This window comes from Artemia franciscana, chromosome 1 (genome assembly GCF_032884065.1).
Source record: "Artemia franciscana chromosome 1, ASM3288406v1, whole genome shotgun sequence".
Taxonomy (NCBI): domain Eukaryota; kingdom Metazoa; phylum Arthropoda; class Branchiopoda; order Anostraca; family Artemiidae; genus Artemia; species Artemia franciscana.
In genome coordinates this window covers 51,281,067-51,305,403 of record NC_088863.1, presented here as the reverse complement: position 1 = coordinate 51,305,403, position 24,337 = coordinate 51,281,067, and the positions used below count along the sequence as shown (strand labels likewise).

At 37.6% G+C, this 24,337-nt stretch overlaps 1 protein-coding gene across 1 annotated transcript in view; it reads left to right on the top strand.

Moving 5' to 3' along the window:
• LOC136031103 (meteorin-like protein) overlaps positions 1 to 24,337 on the top strand; it is a 133,682-nt gene that overhangs the window by 6,383 nt on the left and 102,962 nt on the right. Inside the window, exon 2 of the mRNA XM_065710409.1 lies at positions 20,079 to 20,254. Within this exon, the coding sequence (XP_065566481.1) occupies positions 20,130 to 20,254 (125 nt within the window). The 5' untranslated portion in view covers positions 20,079 to 20,129. The remainder of the gene's footprint in view (positions 1 to 20,078; positions 20,255 to 24,337) is intronic.

The following is a 24,337-nucleotide window of genomic DNA, read 5'->3' as shown; positions in this document are numbered from 1 at the left end:
ACTCTTATTTCTCAAAATTTCTTTTAGTTTCTGACTATTTAGGCTAAAACAGACATTTAGTTCATTGCATGAAATACATTGGGCGAGTTCTTGCTACTAATGTGAGGTCTGCAACATATAGCACATCTGGGACCACTTCTATAGTTTTCAATAAGGTGGTCAAGGCTTTGGCACCTAAAGCACCATCGTGGGGCCTACTTGTACTTGACCACTCGGAAAAAATGATATCCCAAATTATTTCCACTAGAAATTGCCAAGTTCAATGACTGCCTATTCTTGAAGGTCAATTTGACAGTTTTGGTTCAGCCAAAGCATGAAGCTCCCTCAATGAGGTCCAGGCTTTTTGTAGCTCGAGATATTCGTGCAGGGACTGCTAGTTCACGGAGTACCATTTTTGCTTCGCGTAATGCCGCTAGTTGGGAAAAGTTGAGTGGCATTTTCGACAGCAAAGCTAAATCGAGCATTCCATTTGTCTGAAGGAAATCCAAAATAGAGTTTAAATGTAGAGCCTTTAGAGTAAAGTTTACGATGATGGTATGAAACGACCAGTCAAGGATAAAATATAAACGAAAAGGGGAACTTTAGCGTGGTAGATTAGGGGCTGGTAGCCACCGTCTTCTTTTTTTTTTCTTGATAATCTAGAATCCAAGCATCCAGGGTGAGTTTCGTCAGTTTAAAAAACTTCTGAATGAATGAAAAGGAGCTTGTAATCAGAAAATTTAAGGTAGGCTAATGTAGCTACATAGATATATTAAATAAAAAAAACAAGTTTTTTCACCTGAAAGTAAAGAGCAAAATTAAAACTTAAAACGAACAGAATTATTACTTATACGGGGGGTTCGCCTCCTCGTCAGTACCTCGCTCTTTAAGCTTTTTTTTTTTTAGTAGTATCAAATTTATTCTAATTAAACAGCCTTTGTGATTTAGGGGTCATTCTTAAAGAATAGGAACAAAATTAGAAGTTTAGCATAAAGGGCGAGGTATTTGCGAGGGAGCGAACTCCCTCACATAAGCAGTAATTTCTGTTGATTTTAAGTTTTAATGTTGCTCCTTACTTTCAGTTGAAAAAACTTGTTTTTTTAATCGAATTTCTGATTGTCTTTAAATAATGCTGGGAAATCCAACGCCCCCTTCATGGAAATTCTCTTCCTCCACGGAAAGATCCTCCTGTGTAAACCCCTCCCCCTATAGAGAGTGGATCTAGTCCGGTTACGTCAATCACGTATCTACGACATTTGCTTAGTCTACCCACTAAGCTTCACCCTGATCTCTCCACTAAGCGTTTTCCAAGATTTTCGATATCCCCGTCCAATGTCTCCAGATCTGGTCGGGACTAAAAATAAGAGCTCTGAGACAGGAGTTCCTTCTAAATATCAAATTTAAAAATATCTCACGAACGGTCATCCATTTTTAAGTTAAAAACACCTCAATTTTTCTATTTTTTTCCGAATTAACACCCCCTTCAACTCCCCCAAAGTGAGCGGACTTGGTTCGGTTATGTCAATAACGTATCTAGGACTTGTGCTTGTTCTTCCCACCAAGTTTCATCCTGATCTCTCCACTCTAAGCGCTTCCAAGATTTCCGGCTCCCCTCCCTCCATCTTCCCCCAATGACACTGGATCCGGTCGGATTTTAAAATTAGAGAGCTGAGGTACGAGGTCCTTCTAAATATGAAACATCATTTACATCCGATCACTCCTTTGTAAGTTAAAAATACCTCATTTTTCTAATTTTTCAGAATTAGCCCTCCCCCCAACTCCCCCACAGAGAGCGAGTCCGTTCCGGTTATGTCAGTCACGTATCTATGACTTGTGCTTATTTTTTCCACCAAGTTTCATCCTGATCCCTCCACTCTAAGCGTTTTCCAAGATTTTAGGTTTCCCCCTTCAACTCCCCCCAATGTCACCAGGTCTGGTCGGGGTTTGAAATAAGAGCTCTGAGACATGATATCCTTCTAAATGTCAAATTTCATTAAGATCCGATCACCCGTTCGTAAGTTAAAAATACCTCATTTTTTCTAATTTCCGAATTAACCGTGCCCCCCCACTCCCCTCCAAATGGTCGAATCGGGAAAACGGCTATTTCTAATTTAATCTGGTCTGGTTCCTGATACGCCTGCCAAATTTCATCGTCCTAGCTTATCTCGAAGTGCCTGAACTAGCAAAACTGGGACCAATCAACCAACAGAATTTTCGATCGCTATATGTCACTTGGTAAATATCAAGTGCCATAAAAACGTTCAGAAATTAAATAAAAAACAAGTTTTTTTAACTGTAAGTAAGGAGCGACATTAAAACGAACAGAAATTATTTCGTATATGAAAGGTGGTTTCCCCTCCTCAACGCCTCGCTCTTTACGCTAACGTTTTTTATTGTTTTAAAAAGCAGAACTGTGATAAAGAGTCAAACTTTGGCGTAGAGCTTGGCGTTGAGGAGGGGACAACCCCTTTCATATACGGAATAATTTCAGTTCGTTTTAAGTTTTAATGTCGCTTCTTACGTGCAAATAAGAAAAAAACTTTTATTTATTTATTTAATAATACTTTAGAAGCAAATTTTGGCTATATACTTACACGTTGTGAGTGGGGGGATAAACAGTGGCGTAATTTCATCAAACCCTAGGGGCTAGGGAGCGTATGTTTTTGACTCGGAATTGGATTAACAGACTATTTCCATGAAAATGGACTCTGATTCGGATACGGACTGCTTTGTTTATGCCCCGGTTCTGAACTTTCTGCAGTATAATATTGAAAAAGGTGTCGAAGCTACAGTGATCTTAAAATTTGCGGTCGAATTCTTCGAGTCAAGTGATATTGCCAAATCGAAGAAAATCCTGTGGGATTTGCTGCCGAAATTGACCGAGCCCTATCCAAGGCGGACGGGCTCAAATGCAGTTTTGAATCATTTGAAAGACATGTTAGAACTTCTTCAAAATCAGAGTTTTTCCGAGGACATGCCTGTCTTTGTTATCCGTTCCCCAGCCGAAGTTCCCTGTATTCCAGCAGTTGCTTACTCCAGGATAGCTTCTAAACTTAATGGAATTCAACAGACTCTTTCGCAAGTTAATGAGAAAATGTCAGCTTATGATCTGAATTTCCCCAGCCTTCCTAGCAGTGCTACTGGTAGTGATATAAGCAAAGCCACTGTTATTATCACGAATATACCGCGTGATATCGATAATGCATCTAAAGGGAAGGAAAGAATTGACTGTATTTCTGGTCACGAGTGCATTTATACTGTTCGAGCCTCTGGTGATAAATTGATTGTGAAGATCGATAGCATGGCCGCTGCTGACTTTTGCAAATCTGCGCGCTCGGTTTTTCGTGATTGTGAAGCAAAAATGGTAGAGAAAAAGTTTTTTGGTATCATGAAAGGCGTTGCACAAGATCTTGATCTTGCGCCTCTTAAAGCTTGCAGGGGTGTTCGAGACGCTATGAGAATTGGGAGCTCAAATTGTGCGAAAATTACGTTCGAAGACGAAATTTCTCTTTCATCGGCCCTTAAATCTGGACTGAAGATAGGCTATGAACTATTCCGAGTGTATGAATATCGGCGAATTTCTAGGTGCTGCAGGAAATGTCAATCACCTGACCACCTTGCTGCAAAATGTCCCGATAAAAAATACAAATGCTCACGGTGCTCTGGTCCCCATATGAACTCCAGTGACTCACCTTGCAGTAACACACCAAAGTGTGCAAATTATAGTGGAGATCATGTTGCTTACAGTTTTCGTTGCTCCAAACTAAAGGCTCTTGCTAATTCCAAAGTTCCACGGCCTTCTCGCTTGCAATCATGAATGAGTATAAAGTCTCAGTTTACTCTTTCAACATCAATGGGACAAAGGATAAAGTGTTAAGCCTTGATGAGAAACTAGCTAATCATGATGTTTTTCTCTTACAAGAACACCTGCTCCCAAGTTGCAGTGTAAACTTTCTAAGGCGAAGTTCTCAACATGCTGTTTTCATCACGAATGCCCGACGTACCCGAGGCGGGCCTTCTGGCGGTCTTGCCTGTATAATTAAGCGATCTCTGCCTAGCTATTTGTCTCCTAGCTACTACCAATCCTCTGAACACTATCTTGCAATCCGGCTTGCAGACGTGATCATAATCAACGCCTATTTGCCCCATGATAGAAGATCCGTTTCTTCCTTCTTCAGCTATGCGAATGCCTGCAATAAATTAAAGACTCTCATATCTGGGTATTGAGCGTCTGGGATACAAGTGGGTGCTTATAGGCGACTTAAACTGTGACATCACCGTTTCCTCGACACGAAAGGAAGCGCTTTTTCAGTGTCTACCCTCAGTATTTAAGGTCCTAACAAAAGACCATAGTTTTACATATATCCACTGTAGTGGTTCTGTCTCAAATTTAGACCACTGTATCTGCCATCATTCATTAAAAACTTCAGCAGTACATGTTGATGAAGATGAGAGAGATTATGATTATTTACCTCTGAATTTTGATATTATGGTTGTGGTTCTGTCTCAAATTTAGACCACTGTATCTGCCATCATTCATTAAAAACTTCAGCAGTACATGTTGATGAAGATGAGAGAGATTATGATTATTTACTTCTGTATTTTGATATTATGGTTACTTCTGACATATACTCGAACCAACCCTCAATATCGCATAAGTGGTTTGAAAAACGTGATTGGTCTAGTGCGAACATGCCTCTTTACCTTGCTACCCTTGGAACTCTACTGTCCACCGTACGTGTCCCTTTCCATCTTCTTTGCACAAATGCGTACCCTATTATTGACAATATTCATACTGATTTGAATCGCTATTATCGTGACATTATCTTATGTATAAAGCAAGCTGAAGATGTGGCCATCCCGCTGATCCGTATCAGTTGGAATACCCAAAAACCAATTTGGAAGTGTGATCCTTTGCTGAAAAAAGTCAAGAATAAGGCCAAATTCTGGTTAAGAATCGGGTCTGCCTATGGTCGACCTTCTCGGGGTACTGTGTTTGATCTAAAACAAAAGACGAAACTCGAATATAAACACCATCTTCGTGCCGTTCGTAACTCCGGTGAAACTTTTCCGAAAAGTAATAGTGAGTGGCGAAAAGTGATAAATTCTGCCAAGTTTCCGGATGCAAGTTCTAGTGATATTATATCTCGTCCATCTTGGATCGAACATTATTCAAAAATATTTTCGAAAGTTAATTATGCAGTGCATAAGCGTTTCTCGTGTTTGCTTGAAAAAAATTTGCCGTCACGTTTATGTCAGAGACATGTGATTCCAGTTGAAAAGTGGGCTATTATTAAGGGTTTAAAATCAAAATCTTTGGATTTTGATGGGATTAGTGTTTTGAATCTTGTTCCGAATTCTTTTGAACTGGTATCTCATCTCCAACTGTTTTTTCAAATGTGGTTGAGTAGTTCGTGTGTGCCTGATTCGTTCCTATGCGGTAGCGTTACGTCACTTCTAAAAAAGGAAAAGATCCGGTTTCTTGTAGCTCTTATAGGCCGATAACGGTAGCTTGTACTCTTAGCAAGCTTTTTGAACACCTCCTACTACCTCAGATCACTAAGCTTGCTCTAAATGATGATAATGAATTTGGTTTTAGATCTGGGCTAGGCTGTCAGCATGCTCACCGTGCTTTGACTTCTTTATTAAAAGATGCCCATCGCACTCGTCGCGTACTTCATTTCGCAACCCTAGACTTGTCTAAAGCATTTGACAGTATTTGTCATACTCAAGCATAGACAGCATTATGCCAGAGAGGAGTAAATCCGTCGGTAATTCACGTGCTTCGTTTTTGGTACTCCCATCCTTACCTTCGCCTTAAGTCATTAGATAATTCTTATTTTGGTCATATCCCTGTTCGTTGCGGTGTAAGACAAGGGGGAGTTCTTTCGCCGTATATTTTTAATGCTTGTATTGAAAATGTATTATCAAAAATATCGACTACGTGCCTACTAGGACCATCTGATATCTCATATCTGGCTTATGCGGATGACCTTCTTCTGATTAGTCAAACTGAGTCTGGTCTTGCCCGTTCAGTGAAGTCAGTTACTTCTGCTTTCCGCGATATCGGCCTGTACCTAAATATTGACAAGTGCGAGTTTCTTGTTTTCAACGGTAATAATTGTTCAGAATCACTATACTGCGATGGTTTTAGTATTCCTCGTGTTAAATCGTTTCGTTGCCTTGGTATAACAGTATGCGATTCTATGAATGCTCACCGGTCTCGTGCTGTCAAAGATATTAGTGATAAGCTGAGGCTCGGTTACTCTAAGATTGTAGCAAATCGTTGACACTATAGGAGAAGAGCGCTAACTCGACTTGACTCAAATTTTTGTGATCTTTCTGTGCTCTTGTGTTCTGGTATTAGGCCACTTCTGTTGACTGGTGATCTAAAACGTATTCGCATAAATTATTACCGGTACTGCAAATTTCTTTTATATCTACTTCGTTCTTACCGGAATACAAAACTGGTTAAAAAGTATTGTGCGACAGATATTACTGGTGCTTTCGAAAAATTATCTGCGAGGCTAGCTATTGAAGCGCTTTATAGGCTAGGATGTTTTCATCGCCTTATCCGTCTTTTTTCTGTATGTGATTAAATTTGTTTCTTTTGTACTACTTTTGCTGTTTTTCTTTTGTATTTTACTCCACTTAACCTCTGTTTTGTGAAGTGGGTGATAAATGAATTATTATTATTATTATTTAATTAGTACTATAAAGATAAATATAAATTAAAAAAACTGATCCGTTTCTGTTGATGCTTGAATCATTCAGATTTATCTTGGTTTTGACAAGATTTTGGAAGAAGTTAAATTTCAGTTGGGGGGGGGGGGGGGCAAACCGGGGTCTGTTTGGTCTTCTTTTTTGGGGGAATTTTTTTTTTATTATTGATCATTGTTCATTTTACTTTCATAAAACTAAAAAACTGAAGAAACAGAACTATCTGTTAAAACATCTGTTAGAAAGAAGAAAAAAAAACAGTCCGTTTGTGTTCGGTAAAAAAATAAACGGAAAGAAAGAAACAGAATTCCGTTTTTTTTCTCCGTTTCTATTAGAATCTGTTTCTGACTCTGGGGGCAGTTAATGAGAGTGAATGAGATATGGAGAATTTTAAATTGCAATGAAATATGAAGTACCGTTGATGAATATTAATCAGCTACTGATATCTGCTATAAAACAGTTAACAAAACCTGTGGGAAGTGCCAGTACCGAAAACGCCATTCCCCAGCATTTTAACCCTATCAGGACTGAACTATGATAGAGCTAAAGAAAAAAAAAATTCAGATTTTAGCCTTGAATGACCTTACATATGATGAGTTTGAAACGAAATATCAGTTTCATTCATTCATTACATTCATTCATTCATTCAGACCAGAGAATCGGGTGGTCCGGTTTCTTGGTATCCTGATTGATGAGAACTTTTCATTCAGAAACCATGTAGCCATGATTAGGGTTAAGGTCTCACGGAGTTTGGGTATCATTCGAAAACTTACATACACATTTCCTGGATCTATTCTGAAACTTCTTTTTATCTGTCTTGTCCAGTCATATGTTTCTTATTGCCGTATTGTATGGATGTTTACTTTTTTGTCTACGTTGCGGTTACTTTCCGTCATGTATAATAAAGCACGGCGTCTGGTTATGGACACCAACCGTTCTTCACCAACACCACTCTTAAGTCTACGGTCTATTTACATTATTTCTTGTGCTTCTTTTGTCTTTGACCAACTTCACGGCATCAACTTTGATCACAAAATTCACTTTGATCAACTTCAACTTCATCTTCTAAAATCTCTTCGGAAAACTCCTATGTTTATTTCTGATTCAGCTCCATATAGCCTTCATTCTTCAAATAATATCGACATTCCGCCTACTTCTACTATTCAATCAGATTTCAATCCCCACATTGCTTGTCCACAGGTCTGGAATTCACTACCTTCTTCAGTGCAGAAATGCTACTCGTTTGGGACTTTTAAAAGGATTCTTAAGGATCATTTAATAAAGAATCAAATAGAATGATATTTTTTTCCTCTGAGGAGTTGATGTCCCCTGTGTTCTGTTCGTGGTGTGTGGTTGTCTTCTCTGCGCTTGACTCCCAGGCCTCAGGTATGTTCTCTATGTTTTTTTTTTCTCCTTCAAGTTGTTGCTTATATTATCCCCCATAAATATATTGCCTATATTGAATTTTTTTCTTGTATATTGTTTTTTTTGTTCTTATCCCCCTTGTATCCCTAGCCATGGAGCCTTTCAAGGGGAATTAAGTGTATTGTAATTCGATTTTGAATTGTATTTTGCATTGTGTTCTATTTAATATTAATAAACTTCTCTCTCTCTCTCTCTCTCTCTCTCTCTCTCTCTCTCTCTCTCTCTCTCTCTCTCTCTCTCTCTCTCTCTCTCTCTCTCTCTCTCTCTCTCTGTCTCTCTCTCTCCAGACTTACAGTCATGACTCCAATTGACATCATCCGCTGTCACACGCCACAAAATCCATATACTGATCTAACATGGAAATCTATGTTTGATGCCAATACAAAGAAGAAGAAATACAAAATAGTCTTTGGGTATGAAAGATTTTGAAACAACGTCTGTTCTGCACCAGATACAATGACACCTGACACTTTGAACACTGGATTGAAGCATAAGTGGAGCAGAGCCGGCATCGCTTCTTATCAGCCACAGCCTCTGGCCAATGCTGGATGCCGTCATAGCAAACAATATCATATGGCTTTGGTTTGACAAGCTTTGGTCTTTTTCTAGTGGAAAAGTCTTGGTCTCTGAGGGGTCTTCCACAAGATCTTGGAGTTCCATCATTTGCAGAGGTAAGGTAGTTGGAGATTTTGCTCTTGAAGTCTAAGAGGCTGTTTTTGTGGTTTCGGCCATGCTGACCGATATGACGCCGATAAAACAACCATCCATTGACGACTGAAAGATCCGAGAAGTAGTAAAAGAGAGGCATATACCATTTCTTTCCACGGATATCTATCCTGTACAGCTCAATGAGTATGTCACTGAGGTCAACGCCACCCATGAATTTGTTATACTGAGCAATGCATAGGGGATGGACAACGTCGACATACTTCCTCAACTTACTGTCCCAGTGTTTGTAGTTGTCTGAAGGGTCAGCGCTGACAAACGACGAAGCAATGCAGACGCTCTTGTTTTCAAACCACTTCATAGCCACTATACCGCTATTAGTCTAAACTCTGTAGTCAAAACTTCCTCTTCCCTTTTTTTCAGTACATTGTCAGCTTCGATAGAGCAACCTTTCAGTCTGTTTGCCCTGACGGTGCCAGCTGAATGAATCCCGAGTAAAATGAGTTCGTGAATCAGTTGTATATTTGTGTAATAATTGTCAAAAAAGAGCTTGAAGTTCTCCTTTCTTGGAATCGCCTCTGCTAGTCTGAGCACAAGCTCTGCTTCCTGCCCAAGCTCACTGACCGGAACCAAACCTTTCCCAGTATAGACCTCAAAGTCGTAGATGATTCCGCTGGCCCATGCACGACTGAGTATCTTGATTCCCCAGGAGTGGGGTTTGTCCTTGAGGTATTGCTTGAAGCTTAGCCTTCCCTTATAAGGGGCCATTTGCTCGTCAATACTCTGCCTTTTCTCCACAGGGATTTTCTTTAGATTTAATCACAGTCCGTCTGTAACCGGCCGAAGTTTGAAAAGAGAGTCGTAGCCGTCTTGACCTTTTGGAACAGCAAAATGGCTACCGTTTGTATGAAAAAATATTTGAAGGGTTTTAAACTGGTCTTTGGACATGACATCTGCAATGAGGGTAAAACTTGTAGCTATATCCCAGTGTTGAGAAATTGCGGGTTGTTTTATTATGCCCATGAGCATATGGATTCCTAGGAACTGTCCCATCTCTTTACTTTTGACTCTCATTTGGACACCCTCCTACATCGCGTACAAATTGGACTGAAAAACAATGTCTTCGACAATATCATCATCAAACATCTGCTTGAAATATTCAACAGGGGTTAGAATTTCCGGAGGAAGTGGAGGAAGAGAAGACTTCCAGGTTACATTGGATGATTCAAAGTTTTTTCTTCTCCATAGAAATTCTCTCGAAGATGAAGATTGGAAAGGTGTTGCTGTACCAGAGGTAGATGGGTCACTAATGAAAGAGGCAACCAAAAGGGATGGTGGTGGAGATGCACTTCGGTTGACGATGTGTACCTGAGTCAACGACGATAAACGTAAATCATCTTCATCGACGCCATATTCAAGGGAGGGGTTGACAGGGAGGCTCCAGTCAGGATCGTTATCATCTTCCTCATGGTCAAGGTCCTCATCGTCTTCGATTTTTAGATCAGACAGTTCTTCGTCTGGTTCAAGAATATACTGAACAGCCTCGTCCCGTGAAAAGATGTGGTTCGCATTTTGTGTAGTCTGTCTTCTGAATAATCGTTCCTCTCTCTCTCTGACATCATAGCACTAAAAATGATAAATATTACACCTACTTTTTTATTGACATGCATTATATAAAACAACAATTTAAACTAATTTCAACAATAATTACTGGAAAAAAAGTTTATGAAATTTATAAATATCAGCCCGGTCTCCGTCAATAGATAAGTATGGTTTCTTGGAACAAAGAATTGTTTGGGCTTTCTTAGCTTTCTTTATATCAAACACTACATCTCTATATCTTTCATCAGATTCAGCACACAGATAATAAAACAACAGAAAAAAATCTAACTTTTTTTCTTTTCTACATCCAAAGGCATTTTTCTTCAAGTCATTACTTTGAAAACATTTAGTTTTCTTAGCTTTCAGTATCGTTTTAACTAAAATATCCCTTATCCCATAATTAGATTCAAGGCTAATTTATTTCGCTTAATTTTATGCGCTCTACCATTTAAAATCACCAGAATCAGGAAAAAATCACTAGTTTTTTGAAAATTAATCACTAAAAGTCACTAACTAGATAGTACAACTACAAAACTACCACAACTGAAAATTCTAAGGTTACAAAGAAATAACCAAAACCATACAAACAAAAATAATAACCCCCACAAATCAAAACCGACTATTATAACGTTTGTTATACCTTCATGACTGGTTGATGCCTTATGGGATCAAGACAAATGAGTGGCCTTGCTGGTAAACCAGAGATCTCCAACCTCAAATAATTAGTTATAATTGATATTCTAATCATTCTTTATCTGCCCAATTTTTTCTTTAAATGTAACACTCCAATCAAAGAAAAAATTTTTTCCCTTACCTTCAGGAGTTCCTTCAATCACAAAACGAAGAACTGAAATGACACGGGTAAAACCCAACAGATGTTGGTGCGTCTAAAAAGGTACTAAGTCGAAAGAGCTCGATGTCTGCTATCTGATGGTATAATTTTCGATTCAATGTCTCATAACTAGATGGCACTTATGCTTCAGCAAAGACTGTGATTCCAGTTGGAATCCCACGCCGTGAAAGGGTTAAGGATCAATGTCTGACCAGTACCGAACAGTGTTGCCAGATTGGCTTGTTTCAAGCCCTGGTGGCTTATTTCTCTGGGCTGGGGCGGGCGTTTTTTTGCGGGATCGAGTGGGGGGGGAACTGGGCTTATTGTTTTTTAATTTGGCTTGTTTTGGGCTTTTTCTGCTCCAAAGAATAATATTTATTTATTTTTTTTAAGAATTTTTTTTTCAAGTTTAAGTTCATTCTTTTACGAAACTTTTGAGGAAAGAAAGCGAACGGATTTTAGGAAAAGTTTAAATATACCCTACGATTCACTAAAGAAGAAGAAGAAAATAAGTAAAGTGAATCACAAAGAACTATTTATTACGGCCGATTACTAGTGACAACCATTGAAAAGAAACGTTTCATCTACAAAACATGGATAAAGGTAGGACGCCAAATACTTTTTTCTTGAAATTGTGTTTGAAACAGTTGAAGATGGACTTCATAACACCCAAGCATGAACACTCAAAATGTTACAAAAGAATACCTTGCAGTCCTAATGTTGTCCTAAGTCATTTTGAATCTGCTTCTTGTCATCTATGATTTAGTTTGTCGCAATTTTTCGTCAGCATTTTATGTCAACTTACATTACAAGGTTCCAGGTTTTTTTTGTAAATTGTAAATATTAGTATATTTGCAAACCTTCAATACACTGAACGAGCGCCGTAGAGAATTAAAATACAAAATTTAGTACTTATCCTCTGTAGGCTGATTCTCTATTAGCCTTCTTCTGAGTTAATACAGGTTTCATGAAATTATGTTTCAATCTTCCTTTTTGATGCTTTTATAGTATTTGTACAAGGAAATAAAGTGTAAGGAGGCAGATAGTTACCAGAAGGCCGAAAGGATCCACATAGCCTCAAGCTTCATTATATATCCAGTGCTTCATTATGTGCAGAACTAGTAGCCTGTCTCTGTGGTTAGTCAGCTCAAACGATTGAAGTAAAAAAAAAAGAAAAAAAATATCACAAACTGGTGTTACAATCTCAAACTTTTTTATTCAAAGTCGATACCTGAAAATATGAGTTTTCCTGAAGCTGAGTCTGTAGGGCGTCTTTACCCTTACGTCAGATGATTATCCAAAGCTCGCGTGAAAAGTCAGTTTAGTTTTTTCCAAATTGTTTCTCACTTTTAAAAGTGAATAACTGTCGAAAGTGTTGCAGGATATATTTGACACTTCGCAGATTAACCTGCTGAATTAAAACCCCATTCTTTTTCTAGGAATTACTCTGCTCGATGTCAAAGCATGAAAAGCGGAACTGATTTTGGCAGCATATGTCGCATGTCATTCGTCGATTATAACTATTGAACACCTATCCACCATTATCACGAGTGCTTTTCCTGGACCAGTTTTCGAGGCAATGAAATTGACGAGAACAAAATGTTCAGCCCCTAACAAGAATGTTCTTGGACCAGAAAGTCTCCAAGAGATTGTCGCTGATATTGGTGACAGCGGATATTCCCTTATTCTGGACGAATCGACTGATCTTGCCACCATGAAATTTATGGGTATTTGTGTGAGATACTATAGACCCAAGATGAAAAAAGTTCTTTGTGCTATTTTGGGCATGGTCAAAGTACATTTGACCACATCTGTGATTTTACATCGAGAACTGAAATACTTCTTAGCTTCATGTGGAATTCCCATAAAAAATCTGATAGGTATTGGGACACATGGAGCAAACAACTTGTATGGGGGGAACCATTTGTTTACATTATTACGAGATGACGGGTTGCCTCAACTCAAGCTCTTCAATTGTATATTTTACTACCTACATTTGTGTGCTTCCGAGGCGGTTGGAGAGCTTCCAAGCAATTTGGAATTCATCCTCTCAGAGACTTACAAGTGGTTTAACGTTAGTCCGCTATGAAGAGAGGCATATCAGCAAATGTTAAAGCTCATAAACGATGGGAATACCCTGTTGAAAATTATTTCTCCTTCCAATACGCGTTGGCTGTCGATGTAGAGCAATTGTTCGCATACTCAAGTAGTATTCTGAGCTTTCAGCACACTTTCGATTAGCGAAGGAAAAGGAACGTTGCTAAATTGCCCGAGTGCTCCATGATATGTACCTCAATGAGCGAAATAAGGCATATATTGTTTTCTTGAAGCCATTATTGGCCAAATTCTAGAGAGTTAACCTTCTTTTCCAACACACTAACGCATTTCACTTTCGTTTATTTGAAGAGCTAAAAGAGTTTGTATTAAGTCTTCTTCGGAAAATATTGCACACGCCTGCTTCCTACAGCCCAGGTTGCCTACAGATATAAGTTCCTTTGTTGCTTGAAAGATATAATCTGACCAGTCATCCAAAGGAAGAAGTAAAGTTATGTTGCCTCAAACTTCTCATGGCAGCTTCTTGAGAAAGCAGCTGCACACGTCTGTAGTGTCATTAACACTGAATATGGACTTCGAAATTTATTACCTTCATACAGCCCAGGTTGACTACGGTTACGAGGTCCCTCTGGGGCTAGAAAGATCTAACCTGACCAGTCATCAAAAGGAGGAAATAAAGTTGCGTTGCCTCAAATTTCTCAAAGAAGCTGCTAGAGCAGTTTTAAAGCGCTTGCCCCCAGCTCTTGATTCTCTGCTGAAACTGAAAGTGCTTTCTCCCACCATTTGTTTGTTACAGTTGCGTCCTCTATTTAGTGATTTACCTTTTGATGTTATTCGATTGCTGAATATTAGCGAGTTAGAGAGTCAGCGGAGAAGACTCTTAGTAGTTGATTGGGCATCAGCTTCTGGTGGAGGAATTCCGAGTGACTCTTGTGAATTCTGGGTCAAGGTCCTGCACCATCTTGATCCAGTTGGTGTCCCTCCATTTCGTGACTTAACGAGGTGGGCGTTGACTCTCCTCAGCCTGCCAATAAGCAATGCTGTACTTGAGAGGTCATTTTCTATGATGGATATTGTGACGAACAAACTTTGGAACCGAATGTTGTTGCCTATGCTGAACTCAATAGTAGTCTTTCGGTTGTGGTTGTCAGTGTGTGGTATTTGCTGTTCGCAGTTTGAGCCTACTAAAAAAATATTGCAGTTCAATAGTGAAATCCATAGGCTTGGGGGTCGCGTTGCAACCACATATGTGAATTTTAACAATGATCTTGATGACTTAGTGGTATTACTATAGAATCGCAGAACTGGCTCTTATATTCGTTTTCTTTTCTTCTGATGCCGTTTTTATCCTGGTGTTTTTTTCTATCTTCTTGAGGTGTAGATGTATACTTTAAAGAAATGGATTTCCAACAAGAAAATGCGTTGAATTTCAACCGCTTAAACAAAAATAAAGTTTCTTGTTGAATTTTCAACAAAGGTTTCAAATCGAACAATTAAGTGTGATCTTCAACGATTTGTTAACTTTCCAACAACAGACGTCTAAAGTCCAGCAAAAGTCTTTAATATTCCATGTTCTGTTGACTTTCCCATAACCAATTTTTGGAAGTCCAACCAATTAGTTTCAAAATTCCAGTGAAAGAATTTTACATTTTACACTTTACTGACTTTCCGAAAAAAAATGTTGAAAATCCAACGAAAATGCTAAATATTCTACGTTTTCCTGAATATTCTAGCAAATAATGTCGAAAATAAGATATGAAATTATTTTTTAATAGGATTTTTTTCAATTTGCACCTCAGAGTACGAATAGGAATTGACCATCGGTTTCTTTAAAAAAGAAAAACAAATGTTGGAATTCTTCATATTCTGTGAAATTCATATAAAAATGAGCTCCTTCAGTGTAGCCAAAACTAGGAATATTCGAGCTGGAGCCTGATTGGTAAAAGAAATCGATTGAAAAGCTCCATCTAAAAACCAAAATGCTGTATTACAAAATAATCAGCTTTTGATATGCATATTTTTCCTAAGTTGTTGATACTGAATTTCTAGCTTGCAGTTAGCTTTTTCAAATCAAAATTTCCTTGTGTTCGTTCAATATATTGGTATTTCAGTTGTTGTAGCACTTTTTTGTCAAAAGCTGTACATTATATCTCATTTCTCATAAATTATTTTTAAATTTTGTTGCTTGAGGTATTAAGAAAACGTACCAAAAGTATTTAGAGCTTTTCAATCATTACGTAGATTCTCATGAAGTTTTTTCCCTTTGTTTTACAGAATTTCAAGCTTCAATTACTTTTTTTTTTTTGCATTTTATCACTCTATCTAAAGAAGTAATTAAGCCGCTGTATTTCTAGTTGTGATATTTTGGTCATAATTCTGTTTTAAAAGTTTTTGCTTATTGAAGAGATCTCATTACGTTTTCAGTTAATCGTGATTTTTTTTGTTTTATTACGATGTCAATGCACTAATAATTAGCTGAGAGCCGCGTCCATTAAAACTAGGTGACAAGAAAAAAAAGAAGGTTTTCAGTTAAAAGTCCTAACGTCATAAATAACCATAAAAGTTCAAAATATTTAGCTGCAACCTAGCTTAAGGTAATTTTAAGAATATAATCTTGCTTTAAAATAGGTTTCTAAAGAGATAAATATAAATAAAATATAATATTTAGTGAAATATTAAAAAAATGTGTCACTTATTAGGGTAGTAGGGCATGGGGAAGTGGCTTTATTTGTATAGGGCTATAACTTTCGGAAAGCTATGGAGAGGCGGCAACTCTGTTGAAAGGTGTAATTTTGGAGGGAAAGCTAAAACCGTAAGGAATAATAACATATTAGGAAATGCCTCGATGGCTCGGCTGGGAAATGGCCCTTTGTCTTTTTTATTTAGCTTTCATCTAAAATAGCAGCAGTCACAATTAAATCGCCCAACTTTGATCCCAAGTCTGAACACATGTTCTTTGATTTCAAAAGTCTCGAGTTTGAGAATTCCATGGACGAAATTGTTTCCAAGTAAACAGTTTTACTTTCGCACCATAAATTTTTCAATGCAAAGGCTTAGCGTCAGAAAAAAAAACCATGGGTTCAAAATATTAAGCTGCCATACAGCTTAAGGTAATTCTTTTATATTTCAAACTTAAAAGCAGCCAAAAATGTCAAGTATTCCTGTCTGCCGGGTAAATTTATCCTTCTTCCCTGCGAATGTTGAGGGGAGATCAACAAAATTACGACTCTTCCTGAAGTTTAAAGGAAAAACGATGAGAATAGCTTTTGGGCTGAAAATTTAGCATGAATGTTGCATCCAGACATAGCATTCTCTATGAAACAAGCTTTTGGACACGCTCACTGTAAAGTGAAATCTCAAAAGTGGATTATTTCGGTAAAAATTTTTGGGGCTTGTTCGGGCTTGTTTCGAAAACCCCAGGGCGTTTTTCTGCGTTGACAATCTGGCAACACTGGTACCGATACAGCTCTCGTGTTTGTTCCCGCTCTCTTCTGCGCAGGCTGTCACTGAATTAGCGACCAAATGGATGAAATGTGGGTGATAAACTATTTTCTAAAATTCGAACTAAAAAAAATTGTTGAAGAGAATAAATTGTCGTACCTATTTGTTGCTGCCGTATTATTACATCCAAACAAAGCTATCCATAATTAGTCCATAGCAATAAAGTCAGTTTATATTTTAATCCATAGCAGATTATTTTAAAACTTCTGTAATCACTTAAGGTCAATGCATTTATTGAAGTTCGAGTTGTCCCCTCCTCAACGCATCTGTCTTTCCGCTTAAGTTTGACTCTTTGTCACAACTCTATTTTTTAAAACAATAAAAAACTTTAGTGTAAAGAGCGAGGCGTTGAGGAGGGGACAACTCCTTTCATATACGGAAGAATTTCTGTTCGTTTCAAGTTTTAATGTCGCTCCTTACTTGCAGTTTAAAAAAAAGAACTTGTTTTTTTTATTTAATTTCTGAACGTTTTTGAATTAATGCATGTTTTGATTTTAGCTCACCGCACATGAATAATTAAAACGAAATTTGCATATTTTTTTTTTGCTGAATAGCTTTTTCGCAGTTTTGATCGGACGATTTTGATAAAACAAAGGGATAGGGGAGGAGATCTAGTTACCCTCCAATTTCTGGTCACTTAAAAATGCAACCAGAATTTTTAATTTTTTTACGAACTTTCTTGTTAGTAATAAATATACGTAACTTACAAATTAACTTACGTAATGAACTTCTATATTTGTGTATTTATACTACGTATATGAGGAGGTTCGCCCCCTCGTCAATACCTCGCTCTCTACACTAGAGCTTGAATTTTGTCCCAATCTTTAAGAATGACCCCTGAATCACATAGGCCGTAGAATAAATAGTTGAAATTACTAAAAATACTTTAGTATAAAGAGCAAGGTATTGTGGAGGAGACGAACCCCCTTATATACGTAATATTTTCTGTTCGTTTTAAGTTTGAATGCTGCTCTTTACTTCCAGTTGAAAAAAAATTATGTATTTTTCATGTTTTTTAATAATGCTAGAAAATCCTGCCTCAACTCTCTTCCCTCATGATAAATTCCTCCATGGAAAGATCCTCCCACGTAACCCCCCCCTCTACCCACCCCACCCAACTCGGAAAAGTCCCCTGGAAACGTCTGTACGCTTCATAATAACCATTACTGTATGTCCCTCCCCTGGGGACTCTGGGGGATGAAGTCGTCCTCAAAGACATAGTTATTAGGTTTTCCACTAAACTGAACAGAATGGCTATCTCAAAATTTTGATCCGGTGATTTTGGGGAGGAAATGTTTGTGATCTGTCTCCTGGTAAAAATATAAAATTCCACGTTTTGTAGGTGGGAGCTTGAAACTTCTACAGTAGACTTCTCTGATACGCTGAATCTGATGGTGTGATTTTCGTCAAGGTTCTATGACTTTTAGGGGGTGTTTTCCCGTGTTTTCTAAAATAAGGCAAATTTTCTTAGGCTCGTAACTTTTGATGGGTTAGACTAAACTTGATGAAACTTATATATTTAAAATCAACATTAAAATGCGATTCTTTTGATGTAACTATTGGTATCAAAATTCCTCTTTTTAGAGTTTCGATTACTATTAAGCCAGGTCGCTCCTTGCTACACTTCGCTACCCAAAACTGTTTGATATAACCAAAAAGGTGTTATCACTCGAGAGATTAAACGAAGACTCGTATATTTGCAAATTAGTGGGGTGGGGGTAAAATTCATTTCCGACACAAATGTTTAATTTGGATTCAAAATACGATTCTGACTATAGAGGTAAGTTTGAACTTCACCCCCTTCCCCTAATGTGTATGTATATATATATATACCCTAAATTGGTATTTATATAGGGGTAGGGTAAAGTTCATTTCTGACACAAATGAACTTTAAATTTAGATTCACGATACAATTCTGACTATTGAGGTAAGTTTGTTTCCTAGCTATCTGAATAATCTGTTAATATAAACGTTACCCCCTTTTTGAATGATTGTTTACAAAACAATGAACTGCTTAAAAAAAAATGGCTTTCATCTGCTGTATGGTCTTAAAAAGGGAGTTTAGGATGGTTATATCATCTGCTACAGATAAATGATGACATGTTGCCAAAATATTATACCAAGACAAATAGACACCTGGACCTCCTTGAGTAGGGTGGCAATATGAAATAAAAAAAAGGACTAAAAGGAAGTTGGAACTTTCATAGAAGGGAATATAGATTGATGCTCTAAATAGAATGGGATAAAGGAGAAATGTAGACATCTGTATTGGTCTTACTGAACTTTTACTATGATGAGCTTTTAGTAGTTTAATGTCTACGTGGCTGTTGTCTGCTTGACCACTATTATGAAATTTATAATATCATTGCAGTGTTTGCAATGAGTTGTTAAACTGCAACCATGCTTGGAATCTTTTATTGCTAGGCACTTTTTCAATATAGCCCAGTCATGTTTATTATAGACTAATAAGCTTAAAAAATAGAGGATTCTTGTTTCTTCTAAACGCATGACAAATAGAAAATTTGTCAAATAGAAAATTTGTGAGGTTAAATTTTCCATGATTTGTATCACCAGTGGATCCAGATGGGAGGCCTGCGCCCCCCCCAAAAAAAAAAATTCTGGCGCCCTCTTTCCCAGTCTTTTCTTGTTTTTCACTCTTTTTTAGAATAAATTTGTCTTGGTCAATTATTGGCACCTTTGTCACATTGCCCCCCCCCCCAAGATTTTGCTCTAGATCCTCCCCTGATTCGTATAAGCCATATTAAAGTACAAGAGTCATCTCTGTATAAGTATATCTGGCCCAAGCTTAAATTGCATCTGTACATGAATGAAATGTAAAAATATGAAAATTTACTACAAGGTTCGCTTTAGAACTAGGCAGGGAAACATGAACATAAGACAGATGGTCAGTCTGAAAGATCTGAGGTAAATTTGAAACTCTTTCACCAAAAATGAACAAATAATTTAAAAAAACAAGCAGTTTAATGCAAAATAGAATCAAAACTTACAAATAAAGATAGTACCAGAAAGCTTTACGCCCAAATTGCGTTGCATTCTTAGTAAAAGTTAAGCCATGCTTGTATGTAATGTGTGATTTGGATTGGGTGGCAGCCCACTTTGTGTGTATTGCATTTACTCACTTGTGTCATTGTCTGCTTTATTAATTAGCTGCTTTAAGGTATAATCATGGATAAAATGGTTGCAAAAATGCCTGCACATCAGGATGTGAAGGGGAAAAATTCCCTTTGGGATGGTGAACGATGATTAGCCTATTGCAATTAATTTTTCTTCTTTTCAGTGTTCCTGTGTATGGGAGTATAGAAGACTTTAGCCTCTTAAAGAGGACAATATGGTTCAATTTAGGCAGAGTTGGACCACTGGATCAACAACATTACACATAATTTTCATATTTCTTTCACTTTCTGTCTCAGAGGTTCATTCCCAGGTTTCAGATACATGCAATTGGTTTGGAAGGTAAATTTTGGATTGTTTATTGATCTGAATTTATTTTTGTTATGTGACGCAACAAACATTAATAACCGTAATTTTTCTTCTATAGGCAAGAGAAAAAAAGAAATGCCTTCCAAGTTTTAGCCACACTTTTTTTGGTGTGGAGGATCAACTTAACATTTCTTAGTAACTTAACTCAACTTCTCAACTTAACTTCTCTTTCATATTAGAAACAAGTTGTTCAACGCTTTACTGAAATACTGATGCCTTCTACAAAGTTTTTTCGTGCTTTTCCAGATTTCATTTTAATACATTACAGCCAGATGCACGGCTGTTCAGTTTGATCTAGTGGCGTCAATATGGGAGGAGGGTTGTTCTCCTGTATTTTCGAAAACATTATATTTTGGGAATATTTTCGTTGAAAAATTCCTTTGTTTTATTCTTTGTGAGAAAATTTTAAAAATGACAATTTTGTACGCGCCTTAGATTTTGAAAAAATAAATTTTGCCCTTTTCTAAATCTCCGTCAATTGAAGCCTATGTTTTGATCAGGTAAAAAGTGTTTAGCACAAAACAGTAATTTAAATATAATTGCTCTAGTTTAGTGGACATTCTGAGAAAAAAAAAATCATGCTCAGGTGTAAATAGTGTATACCAGCTCAAACGATTAAATGGTAAGAGATAATTTGCCAAATTCTGTGAAATTTTGAAGATAGCACATGTAATGCTAAGCTTAAACTGGGAAAATTAAATTTTAAGCTAAATTTTTAATATATCTTAATTTCTGATTTTGTAATTTAGAGGCTTTTGCGTAACCAAGCTAAACTTGTTGCTGAAGTCGGCAAGTATTTACTATGTTGCTTGGTTGCAAATGGCCAAACATTTGTGCAAATTTTTCAAAGTAACTGCCATATTGTGCAAGGCCATATCCAGGGGAGGCTGGGTTTGGAATCCTTAGCACGAAATTTTTGCTTGACTTGGTAAAAAAGCAACAAGTATGCAGCATATACAAACGATTTTTTTTCTGTTTTATTTTTACCCCCCCCCTCCTCCAAAGAAAAAAAATCTGGATACACCTTTGATATTATGTCTTGTCCATATCGCTTGTCCAAAAATGGCTTCATGTTCATTTCGTATTGATGCCGTATCCTATTCATTATGGCGTCAGACCATCTATCGTAATGTCAGTCTGAATGTAAAAGATACTTGTAGGTTAAAACTTCGGGCGCCCTTTAGATTTTTCAAAAATTTGACGCTCAATATTGTTGTGTGAGAGAACCATGGCTTCGAAGGGAAAATAATTTTGCCTCAATTAACCCACGCCTTGAGGCTCGCAGCCGTTATCAGTTGTAGGCAATCGTTTTCACAAATTTGATAAAAAAAAGATTATGGAGAAGGTTTGGACTGAAAAAAAAATGTTTACGGGTTTAACTGGTTTGTGTTTCTAAATCTATATAAGCAGCTCCTTTTGGTATGAATGAATGATTTTATTTAGTGATTAAATAAAAAAAAACATGTTTTTTTTAACTGAAAGTAAGAAGCGACATTAAAATTTAAAACGAACAGAAATTACTTCGTATATGAATGGGGCTGCTTCCTCATCAGCGCCCCGCTCTTAACGCTAAAGTTTGACTCTTTCTCTCAACTCTTCTATTTATAATATGAAAAAAACTTCGTTTTCTTAAAGAGTTAAAGAGGCTGCGTCCCAAAGTCGAACCTTAAAACGTACAGGAATTAGGAAAGGCAGTTGGGGGGCTGCCGCCCCCCAAACCCCCCGCTTTTAAAGACTCTTTTGTACAGGTTTTTTGTTGTACACCAACAAACCCCCAGCTCTTAGCTTGTGTGCTCTGTGTCTGGGAAACAGTTTCAATAATTATGTTAAAATGTAAATGGAGTGGTCAACTTCATTGTTACTAATTACTAGTTTCGGCGCAATGGTTCTCCTGTCCTCTTGTGTTTAACATTTTTCGAAGTTATACCATTGTTCATTCATTTCAATTTTTTGTTAATTAAAAGAGGGCCTTTCCGAAGCCAAGAGCGGGGGGTTAGGGGGGCGGCAGCCCCCCACAACAAAAAACCTGTACAAAAGTCTTTAAAAGCGGGGGGTTTGGGGGGGCGGCAGCCCCCCAACTGCCTCTCCTAATTCCTGTACGTTTTAAGGTTCGACTTTGGGACGCAGCCTCTTTAACTCTTTAAGAAAACGAAGTTTTTTTCATATTATTTCTGTACGTTTTTCTACAATCCATGGTGGATGTAATTTAATAATAATTTTCCATGTTTATTTTCTCGCTTTCTGTATCAATAAATTCAAACTGACAAAATTATCTAATTTTGATAATTTTAATAGTTTAGCAGCTAGTGGTTTTTACCCACCCGCCTCCGGTTTATGGGCCCAGCGCGCTTCCGCTGCGCCAAGCTGCTGTTATGCTTGTTATCAAACAAGTTATTACAATAGAAAATTTCACCAACGGCTTCAATTAGGAAATCAATTTAAATGGTTCTTTTAACTTGCTTCCATCAAGCCTTACCCCCGCTTCAGTATAAATTCTTGTGAACATTCCAGTATGTAATTCTGATCACATGTTTCCATGTTTATTTTCTCCCTTTCTGTATCAATAAATTCAAACTGACAAAATTATCTAATTTTAAAAATTTTAAAAAGTTAGCAGCTAGCGGTTTCGATCTACCGACCTCTGGGTTATGGGCCCAGCACGCTTCCGCTGCGCCAAGCTGCTGTTAGTGTAAGAATTTTTCAAACAAGTGATGTTATTACAAGAGAAAATTTTACCTTCAATGGGGAAATGGGTTTTTCGAAGCTAGAAAATCGGGGGGTTAAGATTTTCCGACGAAACTTTCCAGGATAATTACTCGGAGAATTCCTCGTCGAATGAGTCTTCGTACACCCAGATCCGATGTCGGCTGTGACCTGTAGGCGTGGCAGAAAAAAAAGAAAATGAACATTAAGTGGCTATGCGTGGTTTCTGGAAAACAGGGAAGAAGTTATCGGATCGAGCTGAAATTTCGCAAATAAGCTCCTGGGCCCTAGGGGACCTTAAGTTGTGAATTTCAGCCCGATCGGACAACGTTAAAGGGGGGGGGTGGGGGTGGGTGGTCAAAACTTTCGGCCAGATTTTCCCCATGAAGGAAAAGTCGGAGGGGGATGAAATTTGGCAAGTTTATTAGTTGGAGCTCGGGCTACGAAATGCATCCCTCCCCATCCCTCTGCGACCACTGGAACCGAAGATCGCTTAACATTGTCGTGGTTCGCCTCTTTAAAGAGGCACGAGTGTGCCTCCTTGAAAACAGTAAAAAATTTTAGTGTAAAGAGCGGGGCGTTGATGAGGAAGCAGCCCCTTTTGTTTACGAAGTAATTTCTGTTCGTTTTAAGTTTTAATGTCGCTCCTTACTTTCAGTTAAAAAAACTTGTTTTTTTTATTTAATTTTTGAACGTTTTTGAATCAATGCATGTTTTGATTTTGGCTCTCCGCAGAGAAATAATTAAAACGAAATTTGCATATTTATTTTTTTTGGCTAAATGGCTTTCTCATAGTTTTGATCGAATGATTTTGAGAAAAAAGAGCGGGGGAGGAAGCCTAGTTGCCCTCCGATTTTTTGGTTACTTAAAAAGGCAACTAGAACTTTTTTACGAATGTTTTTATTAGTAAAAGATATACGTACCTTATAAATTAGCTTACGTAACGAACTTTTGTATTCTCATGTTTTTGTTACATATATGAAGGGGCTCGCCCCCACGTCAGTACCTCGCTCTTTACACTAAAGCTTAAATTTCTCCCCAATTCATTAAGAATAACCCATGAATCACAAAAGCCGTAGAATAAATAGTTGAAATTACTAAAAAATACTGTAGCGTAAAAAGCGAGGTATTAGGAGGAGGTGAGCCCCTCATATGCGTAATAATTTCTGTCCGTTTTTAGTTTTAATGCTGCTCCTTACTTCCAGTCGAAAAACTTTTCATATTTATTTTTTCATTGTTTTTTTTTTTAAATAATGCTATAGAATCCTGCGCTCCCTTCATGGAAATTTTCTTCCCCCATGACAAATTCCTCGATGAAAAGCTCCCCAACATATCCCCCTCTTCTCAGCCCCT